Source organism: Mesoplodon densirostris, chromosome 14, assembly GCF_025265405.1.
Source record: "Mesoplodon densirostris isolate mMesDen1 chromosome 14, mMesDen1 primary haplotype, whole genome shotgun sequence".
NCBI classification, from domain to species: Eukaryota; Metazoa; Chordata; class Mammalia; order Artiodactyla; family Ziphiidae; genus Mesoplodon; species Mesoplodon densirostris.
In genome coordinates this window covers 23,253,964-23,270,925 of record NC_082674.1, presented here as the reverse complement: position 1 = coordinate 23,270,925, position 16,962 = coordinate 23,253,964, and the positions used below count along the sequence as shown (strand labels likewise).

General features: G+C 48.3%; 1 protein-coding gene across 1 annotated transcript; it reads left to right on the top strand.

Annotated features, from left to right (window-relative positions):
* The first annotated feature begins 7,742 nt into the window (after nt 1-7,742).
* On the top strand, nt 7,743-16,064 carry PCARE (photoreceptor cilium actin regulator). Its single transcript, XM_060116933.1, has 2 exons — nt 7,743-11,488; nt 15,887-16,064. Exons 1-2 carry the CDS (start codon nt 7,743-7,745, stop codon nt 16,062-16,064), a joined length of 3,924 nt encoding a protein of 1,307 aa, XP_059972916.1.
* The last annotated feature ends 898 nt before the right edge of the window (nt 16,065-16,962 follow it).

The following is a 16,962-nucleotide window of genomic DNA, read 5'->3' as shown; positions in this document are numbered from 1 at the left end:
GTTATAAGCGGTGGTTGGTGTTCCATCCCCTAGTCAGCCCAGACAAGCCATTCTTATGGATGTAAATGTTAACAAAAGAACTGAATCTGCTATCTATTCTTCAATCCAAGGGCAATTTTGAGGAATGCTCAGAAAATGTTATAGTATTTAAATATAAGGAAAAATGCGTAGTGTTGGCTATGACGTTACAAAGGCTCTTTAGCTAGTCTCTCTCTTCATGCTTTGCAAACCCTGGGAAATCCTAAGGCTCAATTCTCACCCGCATTCCACCAGGAATTCACATCATCACCTGATGTCTTTCCCCAAATGTGACACATACGCAAAACCAAAAATAACAACAAGAGTAAAGAGTCTATTTTGAGAAGTTGGTACAACTAACAACCAAGATCTTTCCAAGGCCCAGGGTACATCTGTTTAAAAGTAAATATACAGAAGTCAAGAAATTAGATTCTGCTGTTATTTCCCTACTGGGAATTAGCAAGTGGTCCCTCAGTTTATATGGCTGTTAAAACAATTTTTCCATCGGTCTTTCTGATAACATGTGAGCAGTGATCTAACAGCTGGGGAAGAATTCTTGATTAATTCCTCCCCTGTGTGCTGTGTTCTGACTCCAAGGCCAGGAGCCCTTCCCCTGCACCATCTTATCTTCCCTGTGGTAAGGGTGCAGAGACTGAGACCTGGAGGTCAACGGCAACTAGCTAAGGATTTTTCTTGGGCTTGGGGAGTGGAAGAAAAGGCAGCAGTGAAGAAAGGAGGGACTCCATTCAGACAGTGAATCAAGGACTCTTCAGGGCACAGCCTTCTTTACAAGCACCTCAGTGACAAGCTCCCAGAAAAACTAGGCTTAATTTAACCTCTCCTGTCTTCCTGGTGTGGGGTCTTGCCTAATAATAACATTAAATTCCGTTTGTGCATGTTCAGCTTTACAACCTCCTCCTCCGGCAGCATGAGCTTCATGTGGCGTAATGAATGAAGGTATGTAAAGTGTTTGCAACAGAGCCTAGCACCCTCACGCCGATAAACATCACCACCACCATCATCATCACCATCCCTAAGTTAGTAGGATTATTCACATTTCAGTTTAGTTTTATTTATGGGCATGAATTGCCTTCACATTAAGAAGAAACAGTAAAAATCTTTTTTTCGGTTTTAAAAATACTATAACTACTGCATTAAGAAAGTTGGAAGGGCATGAAGGTATTGTATAATCTGATTGATGTCTGTACTATTTGAGCTGAAATCAGATCAATATATCTGGAACAGTGGCAGTGGGAGAATTCCACGGTACAGGGTTTGAGATTTGGGTCCCCCTAATGATCATTCGTAAGGAAGGGATGGCAATCAGACTTCTACAATATTGCTCTGAAGGAAAATGCCCTGTTTGCTGTTAAGGCCAGACTGTTACAGAACCACAGTCCTAACGACAAGGGTGTTAGAGTCAGAAGGGACCCTGGAAACCATCTATGATGTGGCACAGGGATTGTGACAGCCCGGAGTTGGGCACTGGCGAAGTCCCAACAGATCTCTACTAAATCCCTTCACAAGGTATTTTACAGGAAAGCCCAGTGTATTAAACAGAGAAAAATGGAAGTGTTCAGTTAAAGCTGAGGTGTCCCTCAGACCCCTCACAAGCTCTTGAGAGAAGAGTTTTAAAATCATCAACACACCTCAACCCCCTCATTTTGACCCATCACAGCAGACAGCCTGAGACAGTGGAAAGATTGGGAGCCTGAGAATCAGCCAGACCTGAGGTTTAAGTCCAGCTTCGCCACTTCATTAAGATGTTTGTCTCTAACACAGACACTGGCTTCTCAAATAAATCCTGTATTTCTCCATCCATCTACACCATGGGGTGGCTGTGTAGGGATATGTCTATATGCATTTCTGTGAAGGACTTCATCCTGAGAAACATCTGTCTCAGGAAAGAAGAGTTAGCAAATTCACGAACTGTGCTTTGCTTTATATGTATAGACTCGTTGCTATTTATCTTTTTGTTAAAGTAAGAGGTTGTTGCCTTGATTATACACAGCACTGTTTTTTTCCTTAAGTGTGGTGAACGGATTGGGATTGACATACATACACTAATATGTATAAAATGGATAACTAATAAGAACCTGCTATATAAATAAATAAATAAGTAATTCAAAAAAAATGTGTGGTGAATGCTGTAACATGGAAAATGTCTCTAATATGTTTAAGTTAATGAGGCTAATACAATGGCAGGATGATTAGCAGCTATGCAAAATATATGCACAAATAGAAGAAAAGAGTGGAACGTAATAATAAAAATTACAATGTATGTAAAATGCAAACATATTTATGAAATGCAAACATTTTTGCTGAAATCCACATCTCTTACTTTAAAATATTGCTGGAAATAGAAGTCTACTTTACCAAGTAGAGACTTGAATTAATTGGTAGTTAACATAAAGCCATTTAACATATTAAGTTCCCTGGTCCCAAGCACCACTCTGGCTGTGAGCCAGCTGAGGGCCAGAGACCCAGGAGCCTGGGCTGAGCACAGGGGTGTCAAAGTTTGGGACTTCCTATGGGATCCAGAATTCAGGGCTAAGGACTGTCTGAAAGTCGCCACCTAGAGACATAATTTAAACCAATGACCATTCGGCCAAGTCATCAATCCAAAGGTCCTTGTCAGAGACAGAGACAGTTTGGAAGGGCAACCTAGAGGACTTCTTTGGGCTGCAGAGCAAATCCAAAGTTGCTTCTCACAGATTCCTGCAGCCTTCTCTGTGGTGGGGCTGGATCTGAGCAGGTGACTGAAAAGTCCAACATGTGTTGAACTGCTAAGCCCAAGAGAAGATTGAAATAACAGCTGTCTTATCCCCCCAAATGTAGTAAGTACAACACAGGCTTTGGAGTCAGAGAGACAAGGGTTCAAATCCCAGATCAGCTACATGCTAGTTATGTGATTTGAGCAAATTATCTAAATTTTTCAGCCTCAGTTTCCTTATCTGGAAACACGGGTGTGGCAGAAGAGACTACTGGGCCTCTAAAATTGGGGCTCCCTTCCATGGTATAGAGATGTTGCTGGAAAGTAGCTGTCCTGCCAGGGACTGATTTCATTTCCCAGCACATTTCCATCTAAGTGGGGCTATGTTACAAGACCTGGACATGAAAATGTGAGCAGAAATTATGGGTGTGTCAAGGAAGTTGAGAATCCAGTATGACTTCCCCATACTCTCTTCCCCTTCTGACTTGAAAGTCATGTATTAAAGCTGTCAGTGTTTCAAAATGGAAGGGCCTAGATCCTCAAATCACCACTTGGCGGAGAGCTGTTTAAGACAGCAACCCAACTAAGAACTTCTACCTTGGCATTGGGTAAACAATAATAACTCTTCATGTGTTAAGTCACTGAGATTTGGGGGTCGCTTGTTACAGTAGTTAGCATACCCTACGGTAAATATCTAATTTTTAGGGAAGAATTTAATCGATTTCAATAAAACAAATTACCTTATCATACCAAAAAAAAAAAAAACACCAAAAAACAAAACAAAACTGGATAAAATTTTGCCAAATTTGGAGAGTACATTTAAGATACTTTGATGCCAAATATAGGCTACATAGTATAGATGACACTTATTTTGGTGGCTTCTCAGCAGCAACTCAAAGAGTTAAACAGTCAACCCCCAGAAGTACAGTGAGAGGCCTGTGTAACTCCTGATTCAGACAATAAGACATACAGAATAAGAACTGGTGAAAAGAAACAGGGGTTTCTAATATGATCACCAAATCAGAAGCCACTTAGAGCAGACACCTGAATGTCACGTGCTGGTTTCCACAGAATTGCCTATCACGTGAGCAACTCTGGATGGATTACTCTAAGGTGCATAACAGTAGCCAGATTAAATTTTTTTTTCAATGTTGAGCCTTCTTTTATTTATTTTTAATTTTTTTGGCCGTGTTGGGTCTTTGTTTCTGTGCAAGGGCTTTCTCTACTTGTGGCAAGCGGGGGCCACTCTTCATCGTGGTGCGCGGGCCTCTCACTATCGCGGCCTCTCTTGTTGTGGAGCACAGGCTCCAGACGCGCAGGCTCAGTAGTTGTGGCTCACGGGCCTAGTTGCTCCGCGGCATGTGGGATCTTCCCAGATCAGGGCTCAAACCCGTGTCCCCTTCATTAGCAGGCAGATTCTCAACCACTGCGCCACCAGGGAAGCCCCAGATTAATTTTTTAATGATGGTTACTGGTTCTCCTCAGCAAAGCAGGCGAGGCAAGCTAGTGAAATGATATACGTAAAGTGCCTAACACGGTGTCTGGAACCAACCGCCAGCTCCCTTTCCCTGCTAGCTCACCACAGTAGTTGCTTGCTTATTGCCTCATCTCCCATCTGGAGCAGGAAATTGTGTTGCAAAGAACATTCTTTCAGATCTGAAGGACAAACTATGCCCTAGGCTTGGCTAGTGGAAAATTGTTTGAAGGCTCAGGAGAGCTCACTGGTGATGCTGACAGAATTTGAGAAACAAGGCATTTTTTAAGTTGTTTAAACGAACTTCAGTCTTGGCTCAGAATCAGTGCCACAGGAGAACCATCTTTTGCTGACCAATTAGTTCAGGGCCACATGAAAAAAAATGGGATGGAACTTATTTGACATGTTGAAGGGCAATGACGAGTCCTTAGTAAACAAAGGTTTACTGTACATAGTTATGTTTTGGATGTCATGGTTTGACCTATAATATGTCCAGATCTTAAAAAAAATATTTAGTGACCTTTTCAATGTGGAGCCTAGTTTTTCCCTCCTTGAGTGTGAACCGTACTTATCGAACTTCCTATAAATGGAATTATTCCATATAAACTCTTTTATGTCTGGTTTCTTTCACTCAGCATAATAATTTTTAAGTTTATGTTGTTACGTATTTCAATAGTTTGTTCCTTTTATTGCTAGGAAGTATTCCACTGACAAATTTATTTATTTCCCTATTGACAAACGTTTGGATTGTTTCCAATTTGAGGCTATTATGAATAAAGCTAATATGAATATTCTTGTACCAGTCCGTTTTGTGGACCTAGGCATTCAATAGTCTTGGGTAAATCCTTAGGAGTAGAATTGATGGGTCAGAAGGTGGGTGTATGTTTAACTGTTAAACAGTTTTCCAAAGTGGTTGGTCACTTTTACATTCCCACTGAAAGTAATGCTTCTTTTTTTTAAATTTGAAGCAACACCAGTTTGAAAAGAAAGAAAAACAAAAGCAAGTCTTAATGAAAAATGAGAGGCAGTGAATAAAGAGCTTCCTAAATTATTTGGAATAGTCAAGAAGACCAGTCTATAAGGCACAGAGCTATCTGACAGCTGACCCTCCGGGCAAATACTTTTATTTTGATTATTGGTTTGGAAATAATTTTAGTCACTTAGATCAAAAGTTTTCACAAAGATGATTCAAGCAGGGGCCCAAATCCCAAGAGATGAAGAACTTACATAAAGAACCCTTCAGATGAGCTTTGCACTGTGTTAAATGGAAGAGAGAAGAATCTTCCCACCTGGCGTGCTTGTTTACTGGGCCAGCCCAGGCTGTGACAAATGAAACAATTGGTTTTTTTTTTTTTACATCTTTAATGGAGTATACTTGCTTTACAACGGGTGTGTTAGTTTCTGCTTTATAACAAAGTGAATCAGTTATACATATACATATGTTCCCATATCTCTTCCCTCTTGCGTCTCCCTCCCTCCCACCCTCCCTATCCCACCCCTCCAGGCGGTCACAACTTTTTGATGCCTAACGCAGTTCGCCCCCAGGCACTGAGTCAGCTTTGTGTTTCCCATGAGTCCTGCTTCAAATAAACAGATCGGAGAACTTGATTAATTAAGCGCTCTGGGGCACAGGACTGTGATAGGCCCCAGGCTCTGCACACAGGCTGGTAGGCAGTCTGCAGCTTGCTCCGGGCAGAAGAGGGATCCCTAAGTCCTAAAACCCACAGTGTTATTTTCGTTGGTTGTATGGGGCTCAGTGAGAGAAAATGAAAACTGTAAAGCCAGAATATAACTCCATTCTCAGTAACTTCAGGAGATGCTCGATGCAATCTTTTTTCTATTAGGAAAACTAAACATTGTCAACGAGCTAAATAACCAAAAATATGAAATGGTTAAATCAAAGCCTCTCGTCCTCCTGCAGTTGGTGGGAATTATTGTGTGTTTAAGAACAGAGAAATGATACAATGAGGTCTTAGAAAAGTCCTGAGGCATCAGTGTGCCAAGCAGAGAGCCATCTGCACAGATGTAGAATGGCAAAAACCAGATCTGGGGCTCTAAGCCATCAGTAGGCAGTTATTTCCAGACAATTCAGGAAAGGACTGGGGCTTGGTCCTGGACAAACGAATGAATTTTCTCATGACTTTTATTACAAGTGACTTAGATGCCAGGGGGAAAGGAATAAGGAATTCCTTTTTTTTTTCTCTTGAGTACCTACATCTTACCAAGCACCGCGCCAAGAACTTGCCTAGCATTAGCTGACAATTGACTTAATCCCCCCAACAGCTCCACGAAGTAGATATCACTATCCCTATTTCAAAGATGAGTTCTGCCCCAGGGAAGTTAAATCACTTGTGGATATTCCCCCAACTAAAAGGAGAAGAACTCAGTATTTAAACTCAAGTCTCCCAACTTCAAACCCCTGCTATAGACTTTACTGACAGCAAAGAAAGTCTTAAAGGAGGTTTTAAATGGGCAGCTGCTACCTTAGCCATGGGCAAGAGCACCAGGCTCAGACTGAGCATAGAAGCTGGGCTTGAAAAGGAAAATACATTTTTCCCTTAAGTTCTACTCCTAATGGCTCTCCAGGTTTAGCTTATTTTCCTATGAGGAGGGTTTAAGAAAAAACTTTTTCCTGTGAGAGCATTGTCTCCCTGAGTCCCTATAGTCCACAGGGACCAGCCTTGAGCTTTATATGATGGAGAGTTTTTCCTGCTTTCCCCTCCAAGGCTCCCTGCGATCTACCTTCCTTTTCTAGTGTAGAGGAAAGCCTTCTTTACTCCCTGTCTTATTTAGAGATGTCCTCCAGCACTAGAAAGTCATAGTATTTTTATAAGCCACACAAACAACAATGTGTCACCTCAATTCCCAGCTATTGTGCAGTTTTGGGGTCTTCTGGATGGCGGCAGGTTGGAGCACACTCGGCTAGTTTGCCCTTACTAAACTGTGAAGGTCACTTCTCTGCCAGGATTCATAAACGGTGAGCCCCCGCTTCCCTTCCACAAACGTGTCTCTTCCAGAGCCTTCTGCAATTATGGCTCATTTCTCTAGGTTTCATATGGCAGGCATCTGAACAGAATTAAAAGCATAAGCACGTGCAAAAATAATCTGCTTCCCAAGATAGTAAATGCTGAGTTCTATATTAGAACATGCTGTGAGTGCTGACTGGCTAGGGCATGATTAACCTAATAGGCTTAAAGTTCCACTTGCCATGCACATCTGTCAGGACACGAGCAAAATGCAATCCTGTAATCCACGGGACTGAAGTCCTCTAGAACTGCCCTGTTGCTCATCAGCAGCAGAGGGTTCAAAACTTAGAACAACACCAGGACGGTGGCAGCGTCACTACCTCTACACAACGGGGCCAAGGAAGGAAAGAAAGCCAGTTCCAAGTTTAGGACATTGCACCTTGGACTTCAAAGGATTCTGGCTTGGAAATTGCCTGGATGGACTAGTAAGACTGCCTTTTGTTCCTGTTTTGAATACAATTGTCTGAAAATTGTGAGGGTTGCAGATGGGAGATGACTGCAAGCTGACATCATGGGATGTACACCTTCCCACAGTGATATTGTTAACAGCATTGCTAAGGGTGGCATCCAGTTGTTTAAAAAGCCCAAAGCAATTCCGCCAGGATGTCAGGGGCCCAGTGAAAGATGCTCCATCCCTTTGCTGGTTCAAAACTCCACCTGCCATGACTCTGGAGGGGGCTTGTCCCAGGCACAGAGGCCAGCAGAAGAGCAGCAAAGTCCCAGGTGGATCCAATCCGTGGCAGAAAGTCTTTGTCAGCTCACCAGAGATCCCACATCAGGCAAAAGGAAAGACATGGAAGGACTGATCCCAGAAACCAAAACCTCCCCATCCCAGCTGAACAAATCACAAAGCTACGTGGCTACACACATTCCGTTCAAGAGGCAGAGTTCCCATGGATCACAAGGGGCGGCCTCTTCTGGGGAAGAGAGTGAAGAAAGTAATACCCAGGAGACTTCCAAATGGGAAAAGAGGCCAAAATGTCACAGGGCGAGCAAACAGGGCCATTACTGCCAAAGCATCCTTCCAGCCCACGAGTCTGAAGACAAAGTAGACTTCCCTGAGCCCCTGGTGAAGGCCCACCAGCGTGCTTACACTTATCTGCACACCTGCCTCTCCAAATACGAAGCAGTTCTGAGCATCACCCATTGCGCCACACAGACCCAGGAGCTGCTGCAGCCCATGGTCAGCTTCCTGTTGCTGTGTTTTGATGAGGTCAACCAGCTCTTAGGGGAAATCTCCAAGGATGGAGAAGAGCTCCTTCAAGAAGTTAAGGAGGATCTGGCTTGGCCTTTGAAGAAAAGAGAGCCCCAGGAGCAGCCAGATCTCTTGCAGCAGCTTCTGCAGTACACAGTTAGCAAGCTGCAGGTGCTCAGCGGCACGGTGGTCTCGCTCTCTGACAGCCTCCTGGAGGGCTCCGGCCGCTACTTCCACGGCGCCACGGGCCACCTGGGAAACAAGCTGAGCAAGAAGAGGGGTGCAGATGAAAGCCTCCTAAGGGTTCTGGGGCACATGGAGAGCTTAGCGAGTGGCCACAGTGACCCTGAAGTGCAGGGCCTACCCTTGTGCTCTGAGGACAGTGGCATTGGTGCTGACAATGAGTCTGTGCAGCTGGCAGACAAGCTGGGCAAGCAAGCCAGCTGGGACTTTGTGCTGGAGCCTGCAGAGTGGAGGCCAACGATTTCACCCACAGTGGAGGCCAAGCTGTCAAGACATACCTGGCAACAAAGTCCATTCTGGATGGGTTCAGCCAGACCCCAGGACTGCCCGCTCTCAAGGCCTCTTACAGCAAAGGTTCAGCCAGCAGTGCGGGGTGGATCAGGGAGCCCCCAGCCCTCCAGCACAGGCCCAGAAAATACTGCCTCCAGGCCTTGGGGGCTGGGCCAAAGTGCCCCGGGTGATTCCCCTGGGATCAGGATCTCCAGGGAAGCACACTTTCCTAAAGGCTCCAGGTTGATGGACACTCCGCCCCTCAGTGAAGGTGAGGACAGCAGCCCAGAGGAGGAGGAAGACCAAGAGAGTTGCCTGAGTCCGCGTGTGTGGCAGGGAAACGCTTCCCATGCAAGGCCTCGGTCTTCACCTGCCGGTGCCGAAAGCCCACTTCAGCCACACCCCTGGAGGCTTAGGAGCCCCCAGGACCAGGAAATGATTCTGAAGATGAAGGAAGCAATCAGTGAAAGGATCAAGTTTGTCCCCGTGCCCTCTGAGCACCAGGAATGGGTTGAGGAAGAGGAGAGAACCATGGTGCCCCCAAGACCGAACACGGCCAGTGACAGCAGGAAGGCCCCCTCAAGGCAGAGGAGGTCCCAATCTGAGGGGTGTCTGAAGAGCCACGTGGAGGACCCCACCCTCCAGGAGCTGCGGAGGGTCCAGAGAGACCTCAGCCAGAGGCTGGAGGTACTTTGCACCCGGGACACCCAACAGCAGGGGCACAGCCAGAAGCAGGTTCTGCAACCCAGGGCAACAGCGCTGAGGCCCGACCACTGCTGCAACGTCACCCCAAGCAGCACCATCAGCAAGCTGAAGGCATCCCTCACCAAGAACTTCAGCATTTTGCCAAGTCAGAGCACCTTGCAGAAATGCTGTCCCCGCCCTGAGGGAGAGCAGCCCTGGCAGGGAAAAGCTGAGGGGCTTCCAAATATCATGCCATCAGGTGAGAGGGCCAGTGAGGCTCCCAGGGCCCAGGACTGGAACATCAAGAGCTGTCCTACCAGAACATCGGTCAAGAAACTCATTGAAACTTTCAGTCCCACTGAGGGTCTAAGGACACTGGGGGATTCCAAGGACTCTGGGCTGAGCCCCTGCCCCAGGAAGTGGGGGGTCCCCACCATGCCTCCCAGATTCCCCATTTACAGGGGACTTGCCCCTTTGTATCCAAAGCCTCGAATTTCTCCAGCAGCAGGTGGAGAACCTCTCAGGATGGGCCCAGGCTGGAGGCCCTTTGCTCCCACCTTTCCCCCTCTGCTCACAGCAGAAGCATCCAAGAGTGAGGACCTCAACTGTGAAACAGAGGAGAACCCAGAGCATCTCCCTCCACCGCCTCTGGAAATCCTGATGGACAAATCATTCACTTCCCTGGAGCCCCCAGAAAGCAGCAATCTAGCAGAGAGCTCCCTTGAAGGGACCCACGTGCCAGGGCTGGGAGGGGCTGGCCCCGCCCGGAGAACGTGGGCTTCCCCAAAGCTAAGAGCCGCCATGAGCCCCTCTGACCTGCTGCCCAGCAAGACCACGGCCACCCACGCCAGGGCCCGCAGCGCAGGACCAGGGAGCAGCAAGAGCAGCTACAATCCCAGAAAGCTCGCCTTGGACCTCAGCCACCCGCCAGCAGCCAGCGGAAAGCCAGAGGTGCAGGGCAGCAGGGCTCAGAGTCAGGCACGAGCGGACAGGGCCACAGGCCTCTCCAGGCATCCCCCGAAGGTCATCCGCTGGCACCACTCCAGCCACACGTCCGGGCAGGACAGGACCTCAGAACCCAGCCTGGCCAGGCCAATGCGAGGGCCACATTCTCCCGAGGCCCCAAGGCAGAACCAAGATAGAAGCCCTGCACTGGTCAGGAAGGCCTCTCCCACAAGGGCACACTGGACGCCCAGAGTGGACAAGAGGCACTCAAGCCTGCCCTCCACTCACAGACCTGCCCAGCCAAGTGTGCCCTGTGTGCACAGATCCCCCAGCCCACCGCTCAGCCCTCCAGCGAGCCCCAGGGTGCTAAGCCCCCCAACAGTGAAGAAACGAGCTTCCCCTCCCCCCCAGCACAAACTGTCCACCCCTCCCTCGGCAAGCCCACCCGCTCAGCACAAGGTCTCCAGCCCCCCTGCCCAGTGCACAGAAGCCAGTTCCCCTGCCTCTGGCCCCTCCCCATCTCCCCCAGCGTCTCCCAGTCAGGGGCCCAAGGAAACAAGAGATTCTGAAGACAGTCGGGCAGCCACGGCCAAAGCATCTGGGAACACATGTTCCATTTTCTGTCCAGCCACCTCCTCTCTGTTTGAAGCTAAGTCACCATTCTCAACGGTACCTCAACTCACCCCACCATCGCTGCCACCTGAAGCTGGGGCTCCTTGTGGGACCCTGACAGGATGCTGGAGGAGCAGCTCAGGGCCACGACTGAGGGCGGACTCACAGCGAGGGACAGTTCTGTGTGCCCTCAACCCTCAGCCTTTCATCAGAAGGACAGCTTCTGACTGCCGGCCGGGCATTCACCTTCACCTGCCTGTCCCGGGCACCACCAGCGACGCTTGTGAATCCCAGCTTGGCCAGAGCAGGTAAGGAGGGTCCTTGGGCCACAGCCCTGCAGTTATTGGGATAGAGCTGATGTGCCCTTAGGCTCATCTGGGTCAGTAGTTTTCAGACGGAGCTCCCAGAGAAGAGCAGCTGGGAGAGGGGTCTAGGAATGTCCTGTCTCCCAGTCCCCCATGCTTAAGCAACTGTCTTTCATCTGTTACCCACTTCAGGTTCCCGAGAAAGATTTAATTGCAAGGAGCTCTGCTGTACTAAAGATAAAGTTTAAAACAAAATTAAAAATTAAAAAAAAAAAGTTTAAAACAATCAGGTTGGTGCAACCACATGTGCCCCTTATTTTACACTTGGGGAAACTGAGGTGAAGTGACTTGTCCCCCAAAGTTGAGTCATTGTCCCCTGTCTGGAGACAGCAGCCTGATCTCTGTCTTTCCTGGTTTACGGCAATAGACCAGCATCTTAGTGGGAGGTGCTCAAAGTTTTTGGTCCCAGGACGTCTTTGAGAGATGTTTAAAATATTTATTAATTGAAAAAACAAAAACGACCCCATTCTATGTTAACATAAACTATATCCTAATGAAAAGTAACTATATTTTCCACAAGAACAAAAAAATTGAGCGGAAGGAGTGGCACTGTCTTATCGTTTTACACCTCTTTAGGGTGTGGGCTTCACAGACAGACAGTTGGATTCTCAGACCTTTGTCCACAGTCAATCTGTTGTGATATCACACATCATGTAGTCTGGAAAACTCCACTCTACATTCCTGAAGAAATAAGTGAAAAAGGCACATAACATCTCAGTATTATTATGAAAATTGTTTTGACCACGTGGACACAACCCCCCCCCCGCCCCCCGCCCCCGAAAGGATCTGGGAGGTACCTAGGGGACACACCTTAACAAACAGCAGGGCCTGGATGTATTGAATATAAAAGTCTGGCTTCCCCATACTCCTGAGGACCTGCCCCCACTTCTCCTCCAATCCAGCCTCATCTCCATCTCCCCTTTCAGAGGAGCGTAGAGCAAGAACAAGACTTTCCATGAGCACTGAGCACCAGAACCCAGGTGGAAGGGCTGCCATGCCTGCCCTGGGCCGGCTGAGTTCTAGGTGTGCCTTTCTCATGTGGGGCAGCTGACTTGCATGTCCTTGGCCCAGCCCTGCAGACAGGGCTGGGCATGCAGCTACAAGGGGGCATGACTCAAAGTATAGCCATTGCCTGGGAGTTGAAAGGACTCGAATGGTGGTGTGATTATTTTACAGAGTTTACGGGGACATGCGTCTTTTCCCAAATTGTGGCACAGGGAGAAAAATGTAAATCTGAGGTCGGTTAAAGAGGAACTCTTATCAATGTGTCTTGATATCATATCAGACAAAGCTCAACCCACAGCAGTCCTTGCTATCTTTGCGTTGCCCACAGTTGTGTAAATCAGAAGTTAATTTCTGCCAGAGTGATATGTGTTACAGACATCACAGTCTGTCCTGGCATAAATGGTAGCTTTTCACAAAGTACTAGGCAGTCAATTTTAAATCAAGATATTATCTCGGGAAAGTTGTGCATGATTATAGTTATAGAAACTTCCCCAGCCACTTGAAAGAAATGAAATATTGATTATTTTTGCAAGAATCTTAATGTAACGTTGCTCTTTTCTAAAATCTAAAATGAGCTTCCCACAGCACGGTGCCTTTCATCTGAGAACCTCTATGAATGTTATTGCATTATTCCTCACACTAGCCACTTATTCAGTTATTAGATTTCTAAAACTGTACCCTTCAGGAGAAGAGCTTGAGAGAACAAGGACAATAAAATGGCATTAATTAAAAACACTAACATTTTAAAACAGCAGGAGCAATAATAAAGCAACATAAAATTGCTCAAGGAGAAAATATTGCCATTCTTTCAGGTTTCTCCTCCGAATAGGGCGGCCTTAAGGGTTGTTTTATGTCCTGAATCTCAATATTCAGAGAGATGAGGTGGGGTGGGGAGTAACTGTAGCTTGAAAGAGGGAGGAGGATTCATAAAGAGGAGCCTTCCCAAGGTCACGTGGAAGGTCATAGAATGACTCACAGCCATTCCCCTATCTCCTGGTCAGACCACAGGTCTAAGCTGTTCTAGACTGTGAAACTGTGAGCACGTGATGAATGTGATGGGGAAATGCTTATTCCCCAGAAACACACCCCACTCCCCACTCAGCCCTGTAAAATTGGCATCTGGGAGCAGAAGTGCACCTGCTGTAAGAGGAGGGCTTTTGCGGCCCTGGAGATGACAAGCATTTTTTTCTGCCCTCCTGCGTATGGGAAACAATGCCAGGGAACTGAGCATGATTCCCCCAAGATCATGCAACAAGACAACAAGCCAGTGCCCGAGAGCCAGAAACTCCTACAGGCTGTTTCCCCAAGCAGGGACTTGCAGGGACAGCCCCACCCATTGGATCTCGCAGCCAAGGCAGGCTTGCAGGATGCACTGGCCTGTGTCTGGTGTTGATCCCCTGCAGGTCATCCCGTGCCCCTGTTTTAGAAAAAATGATGGTGTTGATATCTTCCCCACCTTGGGGCCCGGGGATTGGGCGCAGTCCTTGGAGGCTTCCCCAGGAAGCTCTGTTACTGAGCTTCAACTGTTATTTATGTGTTGAATCCCCAAGTGAAGGCACCTGTCTCTATCCAGGTGTCAGTGTGCCCAGACTTGCTCCGCTAAATGCGGTGCTTTTAATCTCTGCCAGGACTGGACCAGCCAGTCAGGGTCTCTCTGCAGCCCCCTGACCCCGTTTCCTGGAGACCTGGGCCGCCTGGCTCCCCAGCAGGTCTGGGAACAGGTGGAACCACGGCCATATGGCAACCAAAACAGTCGACCTCCTGGCCTGAGCCTCACGCATATGTGGGAACTGGTTGAGGGTGGGGAAGACACAGTTCAAGAACCAAATCCTGCGTCACACCTCGGCGTCAGCCTCCAGTGACACTGCATGCCACAGCCTGTCCCCTGCTCCAGTCTGGGAGCAGCAAAGGGTCATGCCCCACCCTGTTCAAAAGGGGCACAGGAAGAAGAAAAAATAAGGTGGGAGCCGTGGCCCACAAACCACTGGGTCCTGCAGGGACTTATGATGGGGCCAGAGGCTGACATAGATGAGACCGGCTCTAAGGAACAGGGTGGGTTCCTCACTGCCTGAAAATCGCGTATGACGGCCAGTGTCAGTGCCCACCCCACCTCCCCCCACCATTCCTGCCACCCTGATCTTGTTAGGATCCAAACTCAAACTTGTCCTCCACTGGTTGGACGTCCCACGTAAGCCTAAGCACGCAGAACCGAGCACACTCGTAATACAGTCAAGAAGGTGCCATCACGGGCAGAGAGAAGGGCTTCTGGTCTGTGCGTGTGGGGAGCTGGGGCCAGTCCTGGTCCTCAGGTGACTGATGGAGAGGCTCCGAGCCTCAGGTGCCCACCTGTCATATGACAGGGTGGTCCCTCAGGTCCCTAGCAGGTGCGACTTCCTAGTCCTACTATAAAACAGCCCCAGTGACAGCCGACAATTTAGTGAGCACCTATCATATGCTGGTTAGTGTGTGGAGCGTTTTCCATGTGTCATCCAATATTGATAACTTTGAGTGTCCCATGAGATGGGTATTATTACTATCTCCCTTTCACAAAGCAGGAAACTGAGAATCAGAGAGATCAATCAACATGCTATAGGTCACACAGCTAGTAAGTGGGAAGGGCCAGGACTCGAACCCAGACAGCCGACTCCACCCTCCACACGGTCTTTGTGAGGCTAGCCTGGCTGCCCGTAGCCAGTGTGGCTTTCCGAGCTGGTCCCCCATCTGGCCTAGGCTTGATCCGTGCTTGTGAGCACCCTCCATTCTGTGCTCCCAGAGCACACTGGGTGTCCCTCTCTGTTCAGAGCCCCTCTCACTGTGGCACTCAGCAGCTGGGAAGCTCTATTCTAGCCAAATGCCAGGTCTGAGCCAAGCAGTTTTCATTTTATTCCATTCAGGAAAAGGGTGGCGGCTGAGCAAAGCAGGGGTTTTTTTGCTGTTATTGTTGGTGTTATTTTTGATTCAACTAGCTAAGCCTAGCTCTTTATTAAATAAGAGGTGCTTTTAAAACAAAAACAAAATAAAGGCCTGGCTCCCGAGCTCCTGAGGGAGATGCTTTGTTCACAGCAGCAGGATCTGGGCATCCCAAGAGAGAACAGGACTCAGCCTGTCCTCTGAAATGCCAGGAGCTTGGCTCTCACGGTGCCCAGCCACAGCGGACACCCACAAGGACAGCACCAGCAGGCAAAGCTGATATGGAAAGGCAGAGGCCTGGCACCAAGAGTCCACCAGGTCTGTGGGTGACACAGACGGGAGGGCTTGAGAGAGACAGAATGGAGATGGGGCGGGCCCAGAAGGAACGAGGAGGGTTCGATCGGCACCTGTGCTTTCTCTCTGCAGCAGCAGCGAGGAGAGCCCCAAGGACACGGAGCCATGGAACAGTCCCTGGGCCCCAGAACCAAAGGGCGGCAGCAGGGGCGCACTGCCCCCAGAGCTCTGCGTGCTGGGCCACGGGCTGCAGCGGGAGGCCAGCGCCAGCCACGCCCAGGACAAGCGCCAGCAGAAGGAAGTGGCCTGACGGGCTGGCCGACTGAGTCACACTGATGCCAGTCACCCCAGAAGGCAAGGGTGACAGCCAAGCATCAGACAATCCCAGAGAGGGTGGGCCAACCAAACTCCTCCTGAGTGGTAGGAAAGGCCTGGAGAGGCGCTGCCCAGAGGCTCTCCTAAATTCTAAACAATCACTGTTTGCAGTCCTAGATCCTGGTTTGCCTTGGGTTCAACGAGTAACTATAACTTTGGGCCCCACAATGACACTCTTTTATCCTTCAGGTGCTGGTCTTAATTCAGAAGGAAACGATGTTTACCACGTGCTTGATGAGCCAGGTGTTTTACTTGTGAAACCATTTAATTCTTTCAACAATGAATGACGCACATAGCATTCTCCTGGTTTTTGCAGATGAGAAAACCAAAGCACCTCTCGTCCATTCACCACCCCCCCACCCAGTGCCTTGCCTGAGGTTACACAGCTAGGAAGAGAACAGAGTAAACCATGAACAGGTGTGCCTGGCACTAGAATCTATTGTCTTTCCTTCCTTTTTATTTTTTTGAACCTTTCATTGCCCTTGACTGTTCCATCACTCCATTTGCAAGCATACGTATGTACTTGTACATGTGGAAAGCTTCTTCTTTTTTTTTAAGGTTAAATAGTGGCACAGCTTTTATGTGCCCATTGTGAGCTCTGTTTAGAAGCTGACTGCTCCAGAGATAAGAAGCCTGAGGTGGCATTAAGACACACAGCTCCACCCACCCTCCTTCTCAAGCTCAGCTCCAAAGCCCTAAAAGCAAAGCTTCTGGCCCATCAGCACAGCCCTGCTGGCTCTCCGGCTGAGCCTGTCTCAGAGGCATATCTCAGATAGATGCTCTACCCCGTGCACCCACATGCCTCTCAGACTGAGTGGGTACAACCCAGCCTC

Excerpts from the sequence above, each read along its gene's own strand:
- PCARE (XM_060116933.1), top strand. The coding sequence starts at position 7,743 with ATGGGATGTACACCTTCCCACAGTGATATTGTTAACAGCATTGCTAAG. Across the intron at positions 11,489-15,886 it reads TCCCAGCTTGGCCAGAGCAG|CAGCAGCGAGGAGAGCCCCA; the intron begins GTAAGGAGGGTC and ends TTCTCTCTGCAG.